Source organism: Gobius niger (genome assembly GCF_951799975.1).
Source record: "Gobius niger genome assembly, chromosome: 6".
Classification (NCBI taxonomy): domain Eukaryota; kingdom Metazoa; phylum Chordata; class Actinopteri; order Gobiiformes; family Gobiidae; genus Gobius; species Gobius niger.
In genome coordinates this window covers 14,494,985-14,514,391 of record NC_136857.1, presented here as the reverse complement: position 1 = coordinate 14,514,391, position 19,407 = coordinate 14,494,985, and the positions used below count along the sequence as shown (strand labels likewise).

At 40.2% G+C, this 19,407-nt stretch overlaps 2 protein-coding genes across 3 annotated transcripts; both read left to right on the top strand.

The window, feature by feature from the left end:
- The first annotated feature begins 882 nt into the window (after positions 1-882).
- Positions 883-8,865, top strand: LOC306965033 (SLIT-ROBO Rho GTPase-activating protein 3-like). 2 transcript variants are annotated; one of them, XM_079559247.1, is made up of 23 exons: positions 883-1,146; positions 1,387-1,416; positions 3,057-3,146; positions 3,289-3,460; positions 3,542-3,704; positions 3,893-3,955; positions 4,039-4,164; positions 4,237-4,365; positions 5,133-5,354; positions 5,423-5,524; positions 5,644-5,814; positions 5,933-6,017; positions 6,135-6,162; positions 6,233-6,332; positions 6,405-6,465; positions 6,537-6,614; positions 6,700-6,828; positions 6,911-7,016; positions 7,130-7,354; positions 7,928-7,980; positions 8,045-8,270; positions 8,342-8,387; positions 8,543-8,865. In XM_079559247.1, the coding sequence occupies exons 3-23, from the start codon at positions 3,080-3,082 to the stop codon at positions 8,717-8,719; spliced, it is 2,529 nt and encodes an 842-aa protein (XP_079415373.1). In that variant the 5' UTR covers positions 883-1,146; positions 1,387-1,416; positions 3,057-3,079; the 3' UTR covers positions 8,720-8,865. The 2 variants fall into 2 exon arrangements, with proteins under 2 accessions (XP_079415373.1, XP_079415372.1); XM_079559246.1 differs by lacking the exon at positions 883-1,146 and having other exon boundaries at positions 1,164-1,416.
- A 794-nt stretch (positions 8,866-9,659) lies between these two features.
- On the top strand, positions 9,660-12,062 carry ssr4 (signal sequence receptor, delta). The gene is made up of 6 exons (XM_079559258.1): positions 9,660-9,825; positions 10,027-10,145; positions 10,221-10,295; positions 10,604-10,693; positions 10,770-10,835; positions 11,520-12,062. The coding sequence occupies exons 1-6, from the start codon at positions 9,777-9,779 to the stop codon at positions 11,622-11,624; spliced, it is 504 nt and encodes a 167-aa protein (XP_079415384.1). The 5' UTR covers positions 9,660-9,776; the 3' UTR covers positions 11,625-12,062.
- Positions 12,063-19,407: the final 7,345 nt, after the last annotated feature.

Below are 19,407 nucleotides of genomic sequence, written 5' to 3'. Positions count from 1 at the left end.
AAACAATTGCAATAACGTCTACATAGTATAAGTGTTGATTTTGGTGACCCCTGGTGGAGACAGAAGGCTATCGTAACCTAACCCCGCCTTGACCGAGCGTATTTTCTCCAGTTTGGCATTACCCAAATCTAAAGGCTTCTTGAAAAAAGTGACAAAGCCACAAAATGTGATGAACACGCATAAAAAAAACCCCTCAAAGTTATGTCAATGCAGTAGCAAGGAAATAATCTGTTTAGATTGTTTTTTTTTCTCCAGTTTAGCTTTACCAAAATCTTAAAGCTTAGTCTATAGGCCAGAGTAATGCCTGATTTGAAGCTAAGATCTACAAAACGGATCTAAGATTTTTTCTTGTCACTTTTTCGTCGTATTTTTGACATTTTTTGTTTTTTTTTGTTGTTGCTTTTTTATCTTTTTTTTTTTGTTTTTGTTTTTTTTGTTATTTTTTATGGTTTTTGTCATTTTTTTCCTCTATTTTGTCTCATTTTTGTTACATTTTTGTTGCGGTTTCATCCTTGTTCACATCTTGTTTTTGTCGCTACTTTTTTTCCAAGATACTTTTACATTTGGGTAAAGCTGAAATGGAGAAAATGTGCTCGGTTCAGGTGGGGGTTAAGAGGATAAAGTCCTAATTGATTTTTACTGGAGATTTCAACATTCAGTGAGATTAAACTGGAATTGGAAATCGGAAGTACTGCTAAAGTGTGACCTGGACTTCAAACTTAAATAGTTACAGCAAACTTCGGTTTATAGGGCAGATTAATTCTTCGTTGTTTTATGATGTCAAACCCTGAAAAGGCATGTTTTAGAGCCAATTAATTACTGACCTTTTAGAATGTCAAAACCTTTATTGCAAATCGCAAGTTTCTTACACCCCTCACACACAATTTCGCACTTTCAAAATGTCAGCAGTCACACTCATTCTCATAGATGCAAAGAAGGTATTCAGATGAGCCACACTTAAGTCATTTTGCATTGTATTCTTTTCCAATGTTTGCTCTCTCTATCTTGCTGCTGATTGTGTGCTTTGACAGGTTTGATGTGGTGGCTGATGTCACAATGTAGCCAGAAAGGAGGGACTAATCAGTAAGAACAGCTGGTCTCTGATTGCAACTGCACAGGGGAAGAGGCGGCACTAAACTGAGGGAGGTAAAAGTTTTAACTGGCGCATTTCTTCTGTCATTCTTGTGCAATAGCATGGCACTGTCTTACAAAGTGTGAGAGTGTGGTGAAAGCGAGAGAGAGAGCAGCAACAGTGTGAAAGACTCAAGACTGTGATGAGCGGCACTCCACCCACATCCATCCGTGTCCTAACTGAGGGGGAGGTGAAACAGTTGAGCGCTTTCTGTGCTAATAACCAGCATTTCATAGTTGTCTCTTGCCCTCGAGGAGCCACGAGTCCACACTGCTCACTATAAGGTAAATTACAAACTTTAAAAAAAAAATCTGCATCAAAAAAGTGTTGTGTTTGTAAATGACAGTAAACCGATTGTTAAGCTTGATATTGCACTTATGACACATGACTGCTCTCTGTGCCCTCTGGCCAAACGTGTTGCAAAACTCTGGTAGATCTATGTGTTGTTGAGACTTGTCAGAGTCTAAGCTCAACTTTTTGTATGCACCACCCTTAACGACAATTTGTAGAAGTTATTTTTTAACAAATGGTGACTTTGTTCTATGGATGTGATTCATGTCTGATCACATAGAAGAAGAATGGGAGTTGCTGTAATGGTAAGGGGTGACTTCAGTTGGAAAAACAGCCGCCCTGTTTTCTGGAAATATTTATTAATAATGCATTTGCAAAAGGGAAAGAAAATGTCGGCTGATGTGTGATGTTTGGCCTCTGAAAAGGAGAAGTAAAGGAGAAAAGAGAGAATGTGACTGTACAAAGGGTCAAAGACCCATTCTTCCTTTTTTCAATACACAGCTGTCAAATGTGCATAATGATATGCATAGAGCTAACTTTTACACATTCTATTGAAGCTGCAAATTTCAACCCCTGTGAGCCTCAGGTTTCTTTTTGTTTTTTCTCACCCCTTAAGCGTGATCCTGCTCTGAACAGCACCAGAGACATCGTTTTTGACTTTCCTTAAACAACAACTTTATATCCAACAGACCGTTGAGTTTAACTGCTGTATAAATCACTCTAGCTCAATTTGAAATAGATATTTAAAGCCACACTGCAGAACATTCCAGGTCTTATGATGTTTGGTCATGAAAGCACTGATAAAAAAAATATTTAGGCTATAAGGCTCCTAATGATCAACTTGACACTCAGCCAATGCTATTTTTGGCATTGTTAATTAAAACAAATAAACCATTTGGTCATAATGTATTTAGACCGTTTGACTGTACTTTACCTGAAGTAAAAAGCAAAGCAGTAACATTTCCCTGAAGACGTCCTGCTTCTGGCAAAGTGATGTCCTGCTTCCAATAAAGTTATGTTTTGAAACTTAGAAGTGAATGCTCATAGTTATATGCATGTTTTTTTTTTATCAATGAAAACCCATGTCATTTAATAACTGCTTGAATTTAATTCTATTTGCTGGGTGGAATTATACACAGTGGGGCTTTAAAATGGCAAGGCCATTGTCTGTATCTTTGAAGCATGTGTCGTCTAAGCTTTGACAATCACCCTGCAAGTCAAACTACTTGAAGCGTTACAACAAACGTATGCCATGGTTGTATGTGGTTCACTTTTGACTTTGACTGCACCTATTTTTAGTCGAGATGTTACTAGATCTATTTTGGGTTGTCATGCAAGACCGTCAGAATAGCCAGTGCACAGGGCAGTGGCACTTGCCAACTGGTTTGCTAGTTGTCTAGCAAGAGCACAACAACAACGAGGGGCGAGTTTCACGGGATGTGTTACAGTAAGATGAATGAGTGCTTTTTATTCTTTTTGAGGTGAGAGGACATTGGTTCTGTTGTGGGGCAAGTTCAACATATAAACTAATTTGGAGTTTAAATCTAAGCACAAGATTCTGTGTAATAGCAGAATAACTGTCTGCATTCACTAATATTGCCTGAATATGAATTTGAGAAATGTCACTTTACAGAATTCCACCCAGTTGGGACAACAATGACTTCCCATGTGAAACTCAGAAAGGACAAGGTCGGAATAGTGGACTATGACACACAAATTAAAGGTAACGGTTCACATGTATTATCATGCCTCATGCTACTTTCAACGAACAGAAAAGTCACACCTTTAAATTCCTTCCTGGCGCTCTAGCACTGGTTTCACAATAAGGCGTCTTTACTGTTTATGACGGTGTGTGTTTATCTCAGAGGTGCGATGCCAGCTTGTAGACCAGCTCAAAGTGTTAGACCTGCAGCTTGAACAGAAGAGCCAGCAACTCCAGGATCTCAATGATTATCTGAGGAGAAGGGGTGAGATCGAAAGCGAATATGCCCGCTCTCTGGACAAACTTGCAGAAAAGTTTACGTCAAGAATCAAACGGTAAAGTCTGCCACACACACACTCATACCGTGATATATATATTGTGTGGAAAATAGTACAAATGGTTTAATTGTTCTGCAGAAAGGATCCGAGTAACCATTCAGTGAGCAAAACCTGGGTTGCTCTACTGTCTCAAACTCGTCAAGAAAGCAGGGACCACAGCCTTCTGAGTGAGGCCTGCAGCACTTTCATTATTCAGCCTCTCACCCATTGCCTAGAATACACTCAGCGTCTCGCCAAAAAGGTAACAATATGCATAATGTTGCACAATATACTCCTAGGCCTCTGTGCTGTTGGTTTTAATTTAGAAGTCTTTTTAAAATAATTGTGAATGACCATTCTGTTTCTTGGTCATATTGTTTAAGACATGGCAGTTGATAAAGTGATAAACCATGCGTATTCATATTTCTCAATGTTTTGTCTGCCTTTCAGAGTCGGGATATTTGCACACATTTACAGGACAGCCTGCTCAAAGTCACCACTGAGATGCAGACCGTAAGTGCTAACCAAACCATCTGATGAGCTATTTTACATTTCCTCCAGACAAACGTGCTCATTGTTGTGTACTGTATGTGCAGGCCTGGCGGACATACTACCAGTACCACTCCGACTATGTGAGCGCAGAGGGGAAGCTGAAGGAGGCAGAGAAACAGGAAGAGAAGCAAAAAACTGTTGCCAAGAAACTGGAACGTCTGATAGAAAAAGTACTAAGTTGTTCCTCCAGTAAAAGTGTGCTTTTTTTTTTGGGTGGTTGTCGTCATGTCTTGCCATTACAGAGACAAAGTAAAGTGAATGACATCTACCTGAAGTGCAGTAAGGCCAGAAACGACTACCTCCTGAACCTCTCTGCAGCCAACGCCTCCATGAATAAGTATTATCTCCGGGACATCTCCACTCTTATAGACGTGAGTGTATCGCATTGCAGCCTGTTGCTACTGAATCGTGCATAGATTTACCTATTAATCTATGTCGGAGCGCAGAGTCGCAGCAGCTCACTAACCCTATGCAATTTCTTATTACTTAAAATCGATTACTGCACAGAAGCGTTTCACAGGTAGCTTTTTCCTTTTATCACTTAAATGATCCACTTTCTCTTTACTGCTAAGCTTTTACGACCTCCTTTTTTTATTACGCAGATCTTAACCCTGACCAAAAGGGGAAGTCGCTCCAACGGCGGATGAAATTACTTTGCGATTCACTTTTTAAAAAAATTTGTGGCCTTGAATATCTATATTTAACACAAGAGTTACTGTTATAGTTTCCAAAGATAAGCGCATTGATGGTATCTGAACTGAAATTTACATATACAGATATAAATTGAATGAAGTTACTGTAAAGATTGTATTTAGACTGTGTTTATGCGGCGATCCTGCTGCCGGTGCTTCTTGTAGCTGCCTGTGGGGTATTTTATCTGGATTTTACTTTCTGTGTTGATTCTAACTAAGAATGGTCATTGTGCACCATATAAGCCTGCTGTCACTCTGCCTCTGTCCAGGGACTACAGATGAACATTAGTTTGTGGCTATCTCTAGTCTTTGTTACATATATGTCGTGTCATTTCCCTGATGAATACATAAAGAAAAAACATAATGCATAAAAACAAATAATAATACTACAGTTCACAAATGTTTTATGTGTGAATCATGTGAAATCCCCGCTTGTTGTTCCTCAGTGTGCAGACACAGGGTACCATCTCACTCTTAGCCGGGTGATGCAGGCCTATCTGTCCAATCGGTGGAGGGCCCAAGAGAACCTCACGGCAGCTCTTCAGCAGCTTGAGGGAGCAGCGTCTGCCCTGGATCAGAGCCAGGACCGGGACACCCTTCTCCAGGACCACTCGAATGCCTTCTCCATGCCCCTGCGCTTCAACTACCAGCCCCATGAGGGAGACCTGGTGTGAGCTTTGGTCCTGTCATACCAGTGTCATTTAATGCCATTGTTTATACAGATATTTGTGCCCAGGTTACAGAGGTGAGTGCAGAGAGTGAGGTGATCTGTGAACTCGACACTAGGTTCAAACAAATCCAGACCAGGCTGAGAGCACTGACGGACGACACAGAGGAGGTATAATCCTCATGACACACACGGCCTTCCCCCATCTTATCTGACATTCTCATTAAACAACAAAGCAATCCAGTCCACTCAACAGTGAAGCTAACAATCTATGTGACGTCGTTTTCCAGGCCAGTAAAAGCATGTCTGCAGCCCAGTCGTCCCTCGTGGACTGTATGTGTGAGGATGATCTAGAGCTCAGTACAGGCTCTCAGGAGATCAGCTCGGACACAGTGATCGTCCGGCCCAGTGTGGCTCGCCGGAAAGCGAACTTGCAGGAGCTCGAGTCTGTCTACTTCACTGTGAGTTTACAGTTACTTGCTATAAAATGTGGATTTTTACCCTGCTTTGTATTAAGATCATTCTTTTATTGATCTCACAATGAAGAAATTCACGTCTGCCACATTTGGTTTGTTTCAGAGAGTAAAAGACTTCCTTGTGAACAGTTCCCTTGTTTCTAAACTACAAGCTAAACATGACTTGCTTAAAGTCGCTTTGGAAAAAGGTATAACCTCTGTATTTCTCACAATTCTCATATCTCACATTCAAATAAATCTTTACTATATGCAATATTATGTATCAAAATAACGATATACAAAAACACTTTTTTTTTCCTTTTCAGCTGAAGTCACAAATGGACATCAGCCAAAGTAAAAGGAGATGACATGTTTTTACAAATGCTTTATGCGAAATCTGTTATCGTTTCTTTCTCTATTCCAGACTCGCCACCAAATCCACACGTGTGAGGAGAAATCCTTCTAGTGCAAATCTGTTGCACAACCAAAAGCTTTTTAATACAGACATGCTGTCCTTCATTAAGGTATTTTTAAGAAAAGAGTTTATTTTGCATGTTTTTTTTCTTTTTGTTGTAAAAAAGTGCGTTTGCGTCCAGGCCTCAGGGCAGCAGATACCAATAATTGTGGAAAGCTGTATTCGCTTTATTAATCTGAATGGTATGTTGAGATGAATAGTATTTTTTTTTAAGCATATAATTTAATTGATCACAGATATCTCTGTGCTTTAGGTCTTCACCATGAAGGGATATTTCGGGTTCCAGGATCACAAATGGAAGTGAACGTACTGCGAGATGCATTTGAGCAAGGTAGGATGTAACGGTCTGTACTAGTTGCACAGTTGCTGTGGAGCATTAATAATGTTGGGTAGTGTGTTGTGGGCTTCCCCTTTAGGTGAGGACCCCCTGGCCGAGCAAAAGCACAACCTGGACTCAGTGGCTGGAGTCCTAAAGCTGTACTTTCGAGGTCTGACTAACCCACTGTTTTCCATTGAGAGCACAGGACAGCTACTGGAGTATGCACGTGAGTGTGATGAGGTTTTGAACTGGAGCGGTGCAAAACTGTCAGCATCATTTTAATAATACTATGTATTATTTTCTCTTAGAAATAAAGAATGAGGCAGAAAGAGCAGCTCAACTTAAAACAGTTGTTGAGTCTTATCCAGAGCCCATCATTATTGTCATGAGATATCTTTTTGCATTCCTTCATCAGTAAGTGTCACATTAATAACACAAGCTCAATCATATAGGCATTTTCATAATTGTCAGACATGTCAGTCAGCATGTGGAGTACCCTTGTTATTCATTTGTATTTGTTTGGCTAGTGTGTCTCAGTACAGTGACGAGAACATGATGCAGCCGTACAATCTGGCAGTGTGTTTTGGCCCAAGCCTTCTGCGTGGAGCTACTGAGGACGACATGGTCACGCTGCAGCCTCAGATCAATGACCTGGTCAAGAGCATCATCATCCTGCATGAACAAATCTTCCCCAGTCAGAGCCAAGTCCAAGGACCGGTTTATGAGAAATGCATGACCGAGGAGGATGGGTGGTAAGAATGGTTAACCAAATTGTTTAGTGTCCAGTATCTTATCATTTATGGGAACCGTAATATATAAGACCAGGGTGTGGGCTGCCGCCTTAACTAACTTCTTATTATTTTTGTTTATTTTTTGTATTTATTATTGGTGGCTCGACCTAATCGCGCGCCACCCCCAGGTTACCACTGCACATTTTAAGAGAAGAATTTTAGCTGCTTCATCTAGTGCAAAAATCACATTGATGTTAGAGGTAGTTGGGCCATTTTGTTTCCAAAGATTATAGTATTAATTAAAAACTTGGTTATGCTTATTGAGACCTGATTGTGATCTTGCAATGCTGATTCAAATCTTGCGAGTGTTTGTGCAGCCTAGAGTCCAAGTTACTATCATTTATCACATAAATTAATTCAAGCAGTATCTCAATTCACAACATTATGGCTAACGCACAAAATTGGAAACTCTCACATTTTGCTGCCAATTATAGACACACTTTGAAAGAGAACTAATCTCATTCATCACACACACCCAGAAGCTAATCCCAAATATTTACTATAAAAACAAGGGCTGTACTTTTGTCATTTCAGTGAACCTGTTATTGAAGAGGAGGGGGAAGCTGTAGATGCATGCACTTCAGACGGTGAGTTTCCGCTAATTTTAGTTGCTGTGTTGTCAAATAAAGTGTTTTTCTTGTTGCAACTCAGATTCAGAAGTGGTTCTTTCAGCTGACCACAATGCATTGCCAACTCAAAAAAAGGCAGAGCGCCCCAGAGCCAACAGCTGCGCCTTCGCCTCAGCCGAGCAAAGCAAATGGGCGACGACGCCAGCAGGGGGAAGCATTGTCTCAAGTGGCAAAGTCATGCTTCAAATCCCTGTGGGGCCCCAGAGCAAACCAAGACGTGTCCATTCACCTGGCTTTGTGCAGAGAGAGTAAGTTATAAAGCTGTCAGTGGGTCAAAACAGGCATTTTAGTTTTGACTTATACTTTTTTTCTCTCTCAGGTTACGTGAAAGCTCATCCAATGAAGATATTGTGCATTTAGATAAGGTTTGTTTTCTACTAGGGCAGTGCTTGCATAGAGTCTAGTTTGAGTATAGTGAGGGGGAAATAATTTTACATTACAAAAGGGGTGTAGGCCAAACAAAGCTTACTTTATCCCTTTCACCTCTCTCTCATCATTTGTTGTTGTTTTATTCAAACAGAGTGTGTGTCGCCAGATGGACTCTGTCTTTAAGGAGCTTCTTGCGCGACAGGCCTCACAGGATCCATCCAGCTCTTCCCCCCCTCTTTCTACCAAGGATCTCCAAAAGAAAGGCAGGCGAGATGTTCGACGAAGCAGAAAAGCGGGCCTGTTTAAATCTGCGGACCAACTCGACTGAGCAGGCTGACGAACTTCATAGATGACTCAAAGGGCGATACAAATGTAAATGAAGACCGGTCTAACAGCGGCTTTTAGCACTCCTTTGTCGATTGATATACTTGAGCACGCTCTTCTGTTTGCCTTTTCCAAGGCACTTTCAAGTGTCTTGTGAATCTGGTCATTTTTAGTCTTAAATTTTCATATAAAACTGTACCTTGATGATATAAGTTTATATAAGGGCCATGTAACAATTATTATCCACTGTTTGTCGCAGTCTTGGTGATGTGAAATAAATATTTTGTCCACAGGCCGCCTGTTTAATCTCACAAAGGGAACTGTTTATTTTGATACAAAACTTGATTAAATAAGTTCATGGCAATGAACTTAAAACTTTAGGCGCCAAAGTACAACGAGTGATTTTACCGAAAACGACAGGTTTTCTTACAAAAATGTTTCCTCTGGAACTTCATGGGTTTATCAGGAGCTCTACCCACACAATCAAATCCCCTTTCAGGGTCAAAGTAATACTCAGGACCGGTTGGAGTACTGTTTTGTTTTGTTTATTTTAAACATGTCACAAAATGTATATAAATAAATCTGGAAATGAATAGATAATAAGCAGTAATCTAGGTAAACAAAGACTATATCCTGTCTTAATATTAATATTTTTTCCTTTTTTTTTATTGCAACAATAAGTAAACAAGTGCATACAGGAATATATGTAATATGTCAGGGGGTATATTAAAATATATAATTGTACAATAATACAGTTACCAATATATTGTACTTTGAACAAATTCTGATAGTTTTCAAAGCCTTTTTGTTATTAGAACCTTCCAAAATCTTCATATAAGAGCGAGTAATGGCTACAATGAGTTTTAATACTGTCTTGTTTTGAGCTGACGTGGTCGTCAAGTGACAGTCCCATAATCCTTTGCGCCGTCAGTAGCTCGGTCACTGGTGCGCATGCTCAGTGGCGCTGTGCTGAGGTGGACTTGTTCCTTTCAGTCATTGAAGACACCCGCACATTCACCAACACGAAGAGGCAGAAACACAGGAAACCTCACAACTTCAAGATGATCAGGATAGCCGCTTTTCTCGCGCTGCTTGTGGCTGTCTGCTCTGGTACGTTACATAAAAGTTTGGAAATGAAGGAAGTTGGTTTGCTGGTCATGCTAATCAGAAAGCTAATATCACATCTCCGCTGAAACGGGTCCATTCACAGTTTAGGACAAGGTTGTCTATGTCTTTCGGAAGTAGTAGCAGTATGTAGGCCTAGTTGTCAAACTGCACCGCCTGTGTGTAATCTGAATGTATATTTGACAGGAGAGAGCTGCACGGACCCCGTCATTACTCCTTCGGCCTACACCACGTCAGACGCAGTCATCTCTTCTGAGTCTGTCTTCATCGTTGAACTGAGCCTGACCTGTGCAAACGGAGCTCAGGTAAACGCAGTCTATTTTATTGGGAAGTGATAAATGCACGTACAGTATCTATCTGACTAGTCTTGTTTGTTGCAGAGTGTTACTCTGTATGCTGATGTTAATGGAAGACAGTTCCCTGTGACCCGAGGCCAGGATGTTGGCAAGTACCAGGTATGACAGCAGTAGTTTACTTCTAGAAAGAGCTAATATCATCCAAATAAAAGCCCACACACAGAAGGAATTGAGCAGGAGCAGAGCACAAACCTAACCTTCATGAATAACATGTGCTGCCCTGCTTGCACCACACATTATTCCTTTTATTGTCAAAGGGGAAAAAAAACTTTACCAATTGCAACTTAGCCTTAGACATTTATTAAATGGTGCACTACCAATCCTTGTGCTTGGATTGCAAGATTTTTCCAATCATTGTGATTGCTTCATGCTTCTTGTTGAGATACTGAGTTGTCCCCCTCCCCCAGGTGTCATGGAGCATGCCTCATAAACAGGCCACCTCTGGGACATATCAGGTTAAATTCTTTGATGAGGAATCCTACAGTGCTCTGCGCAAGGTTTGTGTTCCTATACTTTTATCCATCTGAAATGTTTTTGTCTCAAAACAGTTGATTTCATTATCATCTCTTTTAGGCCCAGAGAAACAATGAAGATGTCAATGCCATCCAGCCTCTGTTCTCAGTCAACATTGACCACCGGGTAAGATTCAGTGAACATGTTAAAATAAAATAAAATATTGTTTTTGCTGATAACTATTATGTCTGTATATATAATATATACATTAATACTACAAAAAACAATATTCAAATGAACATGTTTTTACAATCCTAGAACTTGTCCCCATTCACGTCCTTAAGTGCTGATGCAGGCCACCTGTAGGTCCTGTCAAATAAGGAATGGCATGTCCATATACAGTGAAATGGAACTTATGCTTTTGTTTTCTGCAGAAAAAGGCAACCGAGGTTGTCGTTTCTATTGTAGCACCTTTTTAAACCAGTGGTTCCAAACCCTTTTTCCTTGAATCCCCCCCTGCGCACGGTCCCACAAATGTGTCATAACATCAAAAATTATGGTTCAAGCTGATATATGGAAATTAGAGTTTGTTATGCACCTGTACCCCTTTCTCAGTCATATGTCATTATTCTTAACCATTAAATTTGCTCAAATAACACTTCTGACCTGACCCTCTGCAATTCTAGGCACCCACCTGGGGAGGCTCGTCCCCCAGGTGGGCAACCACTGTTTTAAACCACTAAGACCGCACATCCTGCAGCTATTATCTCAACTTAAGTTTTTATCAATATTTTCAGTGTTTGTGGTAAACACGCTTCATACTACACGCTAATTCCCTCTAATAATCATCCTGCTTTATTCTTACTACAGGGTGCCTGGAACGGTCCGTGGGTGTCTACTGAGGTAGTGGCTGCTCTCATTGGAATCCTGGTCTATTACATGGCTTTCAGCGCGAAGAGCACAATACAAGCATAAACTGATAAACCTAATTATCTGCGGAACATGTTGAAATCACTATCAAAGACTGACTTCTGTGGGACTTGACCAACATCGTCAAGTATCGGGATTTGTTCATACTGCCTCACTGCCTGAAGATTAAGATGAGGAGGTCTGCAGCAGTCTTTGAACATTTTATTCAGACTATGTCTGTACTCAGTCAAGGCCATTTACAGCTTTTCCTTTTGTGGATTTGTATTTGTCAGAACATATTATTTGTTATGTTGCTTTTATAACCTGGACCACAAATTAGTACCACCCTGGATGCACTGACTGTGATGTGTGCACATATGCACTACAGTAGCAACAGAACAAGATGTTGTAAAATCTTAATGTGAGTGCACTGGCTGATACAAACAGTTGAGTGGAAATGTCTCTTACAGTAAAATGAATAAATGGCCTTTTTTCATTTTGCTATGTCGAATGTTTCTTTATGGTTTACTGGAGATTGACTTTTCCACCATTAATTCTCTTTACTGAAAAGATGGGCCAAATGATGAAATCCATCTCTAATTGCTTTCTAAATAAATCTTCTGTTTCTTGCTTGTGGTTAGATTTGTATGTCTAGACCAGTTATTATACCCCATTTACATCAAATCCTATCCCCCTAGACTTAGACAGGCTAAAGGGGGAAGATGGTTTGGCAGATACTCTCAAACTATTGTTGGTCTTCTGATAAAGTAATTTGATACGGTTGGTAGGATTTAGCAGAGAACACGCAACATTCCTCTGAAAACAAGCTTCTGTGGAGGTCACACAGTTTAGTCAAGTCTTGAGGGTACATGGGTTCATTTTGCACAGAACTTGGAGTGAAAACGGCTATTTCTGCCTCTGGAATTACAATAGTGAACGAGGCACCTCAGCAGCAGCCGTTATCCCTTTATTGTGTGTGGAGATTGTCTATCTTTGACCGGCCATTGATTTGTTATACTATAATACTATAATATTAATTCATAAAAGCAGTATATTAAACACATGCAGCTAATTCAGAATGCATGAACGCTCTTTGCAAATGACCACAGTCCCAGAAAACATAGAGCTATGAATAAAATACTTATGAATATGAAACCGAAATGTTATTAATTAATTCAATGTATCCCTTTGATACTATGAAAGTAACTGTATTCTAAACACCCTCAAATGAGATTGCAACTTTACCAGAATACTGTTACTCAAAACGAGTATTCTAAAAAATATGTATTAATTTACTCCTCTCTGTGGTTATACTGCACTCGTCCATAAACTGCAATGACTATTGTTGAACACGCGGGGGCAGCTTTGTGCAGTATGTTAGCGGGGAGGTTTGGTTTGTGTGTAAGGCCTACTAAAAATACTGGCGTTTTCCCACCTGTTGGTTATTTAATAAAACAAATGGTATTACAGACTGGAACAGTTAGATTTAGGTTTACGAGAGCACAGGCACGAAGCCTTTATCTGAATTTTCTTGACCCAAATGACATTCTGGCGCTTTGCTTTTTTTAATCCGAATCCTTTAGGACACACTTTGGATATGGAAAAGGCTAGTTTTATTTTATTTTGATTATCATTGTTGTATTATATTATGTTTATCTATTCATTAAAAAAAATCTCAGAACATGTGCTTCATGAAACAGGCGCACAACAGTTAATTGGTGGAGGAAACTCTACTTCTGAAGTAGCCTAAATTTACGCATTTTCACAGCGATGTTACGGCTCCCCGAAGGCGTATAAGGACCAGCTCGTTTGAAAGCTTGAAATGTCTACTTTCCAACACAAAACACCGCAAGTCTCTATCTATTTCTGTTCCAAAGTTATGCCCGAAAAGCGGCGGTGTTGTAGATGGCGGGAGCAAGGGGTTCAAAAATGAGAGCGCAATTTGGCGGCCGCGTGGGTCGCCTATGCCCAGGGCCGACCCTGTGAGTAGGCTACACTGAGCAGTCAGACTGCCGAAACATTTTCTACTTTCTGAACAAACACATGCAACTTGTCACCAGCTCTTTAAAGATTCTTGTTGTGGTCACTTAACACTTCGTCACAAACACTGTGCATCATAGGGAGAATTTTGGACTTTCTAGTTTGACAGCTATTTCTTTGTCAGGAAATGCCCTGTGCTGTTTTTAACATGCCAGCGTCTCTCCGGCCGGGAAAGGATCATGGTGCTGGCAAACCTGCTTTGGATTGGATTCTAGAGGGACCCTGGTTTCATCTGTGGGAAGTGAGGTATGTAACATACACAGCAACAGGAACAAGCGAACAGGCTTTTACAATGTGGTCATTCAACGGTCGATGTAGAGATTAAGTGCTGCTTTTCAAATCTTAAACATTAAGTCACTCAGACTGAACTTCAGAAGCACATAGGTTAAATAATGGACAATTATCAAATGGGCTCATATACTCAATACACATGTAGTAAAAAATGTTCAAAAAGCATCCAGTTTCCTCTGTGCAAACTATAGGCTGAGATATACAGTGCTCAACCTCTTGAATTATGCAGAGATTCACATCCCTTTTTCAATTTGACCCCATGACCCAAGGTATCAAAATCAAATTGGCAGTAAATGCAATAAAATCTGAAGAATTATGCTGAATAAACAGCCTACGGAGTCAAGTGAAGAATAAAATATATAGGCTATATAACGTTATATAAAGAAATGAGTCTGATCTATCCTGTGCTTATATGGCTGAGCCCAGGTTCACACATTTGGGGAACCATCTCCTATTAAACCTTCCCCATTTTATTTGTTTTTTGTTTATTATTTGTCTATCTACTAATGTATTTAATTATTAACTTTAAGCACACTTTCAAGTATACACATATGAGGATATAGGCTACAAATAGGCCTACTGACCTTTTGAAAAATATTCAAAGTCTCAATTGGAATGGTTCAGGGAAATCTTGTGAAGCCCCTTTATTGTGTGATGATGTAAAAGGTTCTTATGGATGTTGCTTGTGTACTTGTAGTTGTAAACAGACTGGATAATGAGTCCATAACTTTTCTAATCAGCGATGTAGCTTGATAAAAGTTACAATGTTGTTGTTATTATGACGCATTTATGGGGGAAGTACAACAAAGGTCCAAGGACGAGTCAGTCCATATTACATGTGAGAAAATGTGTGTAGTATTAATATCTGGGGCCTGTTTTATGCTTTGAGGTATAGAGCAAAACCAGAGAGACACCACTCATCAGACAGATTACTGAGATCCAGCGATGTGGAAGGAGTCTTTTCATGAATGATTCCCACACGAAGTCACAGTCTCTGTCCCAAACTGTTTTTACAGCCCATACTTCACACGTTTTGTAAAGCCCAACAAGATCAACAAAGCCAATAATCAGAAAACAGACTGTAACTTTTCGCGCCCGCTTCCCCTTCCGACCACTGGAATAATAACACATATTGTTCTGCTCAAGTGTGGGTGTACGCTGGCACTGCTTCAGAGTTTGAATGGGCCAAATCTCAAGTATGGTTTCAGTACATGTAAGTTGTGAATGATATTTTTGAGATTGAATTATTATTATAGGCTTTTTCTCAGGGCTGTAAATAAAAAAAATTAAAAAAAAGACAGACTAGCCTTGAGCATGCCTGTGCAGTTTAATGCCCGGGGGCCACATCCAACCCTTCAACATGTAGACCAGCCCCAAGACAGCGGAGGTGGTTTCGAGGAGTAGAAGGTTGAGAGGGCTAATGGTTCTGCTGCTGTGGGTGTTGGAGGTTTCAGGTTGAGAGTGACAGATAAGTGACAAAAGCAAGGTTAGAAATTCCAGTCAAGTCTTTGTGGTTGAATTTATGTTTGTGCTTCATTGATGTGAGAACTAGTTGATGATTATATGAAAAAGACCAAGGGGGGAATTGTATACAAAACACTGTAGTAAAAAAGACTTTTTCTAAATTATATTTATAATGGAATGCATGGTGTGGCTTATTTTTTATATTGGCTTAATTATAGGCCTACATTGTTACTGTCGTGCACCCTTACTTATTTTCAAAGACTCCCCATGTGCAGCAGTCTCTGGGCACATGCCTGAGACAGTCAATAGAGTCGATAGCAGCTTATACATGAGTGCTCTTGTCCTTTTTGGGTGTTCCTTATAATCCTCTTTCCAGTCGAGTGGCCCTTTATGAAAGAGCCTTATATGGGAATAAGGCCTTTACGAGCAGAAGTGGGTAAAGTAACCAAAAGATGCACTATAGGGCTGGGCACCGTTATATTTTTTCCAATAGAGTACGGGAATGTGATGTCATATCGCTAAGCATTATAGGATTAGCAGCAATTGTAAACTAACGGAGATTTTAAAAGTTTAAATACTGGAGTTATTGTTCATATTAAAACTCTTGGACACCACAGTGAGTTTCATGTATTTACCAGCAGTAACTCGGCAGCTAATGGAGATGTTCCACGCCTTTTTTCTCCACTTTTTATACTGTTTTTAGCTAATGTTAGTCAATGGAAATGTATGCTAACAGCTGCAAAGATGGCGGATCTCCATGGTAACTTAACGATACTTGGTTTATGCTGATACTGCTTAAGAAATCAGCATGAAGACACGATTCTTGCAAACTTTTATACCATGGTCTGGGTAAATACTCGATTCTGAAGTGTCCATTAAAAAGTGATAATGTACACCTCGTCCGACAGTTGAATAACTATTAAACATTTTCACTCCACTGTAGCTGCTTCTATAGTAACAATACACAATTGAGCTGGAACTAGCTTCAGGTAAAACTAAACAGCTTAAAAAGTGAGATAACTCCTCCCCAGGACTTAAAAAAATAAGCAAACAGGCCCCAATGAACAGTGTCAGTTCGCGGGACCATGGTCTAAGCGGGATAATGCACTCCGAGGTGTCCATTATCAGAATAACTGGCCCCGTGCATTATCCCTTACATATATTTCCTCACATTTGCACAAGTATTTTTACTCAAGTAGTAGTATTAAAACTATAGAGGTAGGAGCAAAAAGTATTATGTTACTCATACTCAATTCCATTTACCTGTTTGTAATTACTACCCACATCTAACCTGGCTAACACCATGCTGCTGTGTGCGCTCAAATTATTTCAAACTGCACAACAGCCTGGGGACCATGGCCGAAATTTTCGCATGGATTTGGGAACCAATCACAGAACAAGGAGGGCCGGCAAGACGATGACGCGCTATTCGATATATGGAAGCTTGTAGTTTATTTACGGATGAAAAAAAAAAGTTTTTTTACGGATCCAACATGAGAGCACCAGACACAATGGTATTTTTCGATCAAGCTTTAGACCTTGTTCTACATAATTTAGCTCAAAAGTTTACACCGGGTACGTCATACGTCATCTCATACGATGATACGATTGGCCATGGCTACGTGCAGACGCATGATAGACTTTTTTTTTTTTTTTTCGTATCGCCCAATAAACGACTATGGACGATCGTAAACCACACCTCTCCTACGAGAAAATGAATTGGTGGTCCCCAGACTAAATATCACTTGTGATTTTAGACTGGTGTTAGCCAGGCTAACCCACATCTGCCAATGAGACACATCTTTATATCACACTCAGAGGTAAGATTTACATGGAAATTTCTCCCTACTTAAACAGTAGCTGCAGACACATCACAACAAACCTACTCTAGGCCTGTAAATCTTGTGAAAGCATGTCAAGCGAGTCTCCATAAAAGTACGGTTTTATCAGGCTCAGTCCACATGCCATACTTTTACTATGAAGAAATTGCAGGCTTTTGTTTTATTACTAGGCAGTCCTTTAGGTAATCAAAACAAGGCGGGCCGTAGTGATAAACCACAGCTGATCCTCTCGGACATCATGAGAGTCTTTCTCTGCCTATACTTACGCGCATTTCATAGACCCTATAGATATAAAGTAAAACAAGCATGACTATATTTGGCTAAATGGTTTCTATCACGCTCTCGATCAAACAGTGTATATAATTGAAAATGATGTGGAGAAATGAATGGCTGGGTAGGATAAACACCCAAAACAAATTCAGCACAGCCTGGACATTATGAGATTCTTGTGATTAAAGGAAAACAAAACTGCTGCACTGAGGACAATTATTATAGTTACATTAATATACTGTGAACACTATATTACTAATAGTCCAGTTGCTGTGTAATTGCATTTCTGGGGGTAATTTTATATCAACATGTCCTAAATTTGTGCTACTCTATTTTGATTATTATTATTATGACTTTCTCTTCTTCTTTAACCTCATATTGCCTAATCATTAAAAAAAAAAAACTGCAGAAATAGCAGCTTAATGCGCAGCTTGACACCAACAATGCTTTGAAAATAAAGCATTTGCTAGGAAGTGTCATTTAAATCTAATTTATTTTTCCTGTTGTGAAATCCAAGCAGCGCTCCCAGTTCCAGCAAACTGTCAGGTCTGAGGAGAGACAAGTCCGCTCACTGTAAAAATGCACATATTTTTAACCAATGATGCAATTTACAGAGCCCAGGAAGGGGAAATAATAATACATATTTTTCAAGAGGCATATTCCTCCACTGATTATAGTTTGATGCTGGACTCAATAACATGTGGAGGTTGTGTAAGAGCTATAGGCTTAGAGACAATGCCTATATACCTCCCAGTGGTTTTGGGGGATCTTAAGTTAAGAAATGCAGACGCGTGCGCGAGGTTCCTGGCTCCAGCTGTGATTTACACTGACTTCAAGGGGCATCTGCTTGCTTGAGAGCCATTTTTTGACCAACATCAAATGGATTTGAAAGAGAGTAGTTTGCCCATACGCATTGTGACAGCATGAGAGCACGGCCAGTTTATTTTACCCCATAACGCTCCGACAGGAAACTACAGCCCGCTGTAATAAAGGAGTGACCTTGAGCTTAGATATCACCTTAGTTTGGCTGCTGTTAAGGTCACGACAGTGGCGGTACCTGAAGAAGACTGACAAATGCTCTATTGGCCTCTGAAAGGCCCACTGCATGTGCTGCTAGATCAGAGAATTCAGGAGTGCAGCAGATAAATTCATGTTTTCACGACAATACTTCAATTGATGAAACAAGCATGAAATTTGGCATAGACCTTCCCCATACGTCACGACTGGGTGTCCACTCTAGAATCCCACTTTTTATTTTTTCAGTATTTATCATAGGTTTTGGTGTCTCCGATCTTTTGCCTTTGCTTTGGCTTTACAGACTTAAGTTAGAGTCCACACGCAAAGGTGACAGGATTTCATAAAGCATACTATAAACAAAGATGCCGCCCAATATGACTGTCTGAAACAGGCTTCACGTGCCTGTGCACAGTTCAGGTGATGGTTTATTACATGTATAATTAATTTAAATATATTTTTTTTTAAAGAGTGGATATCACTGCTCAACAGGGCATACTGGTGACTTCACTGCTGTGTGACTCTGCATGGGGCTCAGTGTCAGCTAATGCTGCTCTACTTTCTGTACAATATTAGACGAGTACTAGTTGTAGTTTAGTGTTACAGATGCTGTCTAATAGCCCTGTATCAGTTAGGCTGAGCTGACAGGGTGTGCCAGCGCGGGAACGCCGAGACAAGGGCAGGGGGCTCAAGTACTTAGAAGAAGAAGAAGAAGATCTTTATTTATATAGCGCCTTTCACAAAGCGCTTTACATGAGACAGTTGTACATTCACTCCATACTCGGTGGTGGACTACACGACTACACACGTCTGCGCCAACGGACCCTCTGACCACCACCATACATTCACTCACACACATCATTCATCCTGGCCTATTGTGCATGTTTTTAGTGGTAGGGGAAACCGGAGTGCCCGGAGGAAACCTACGC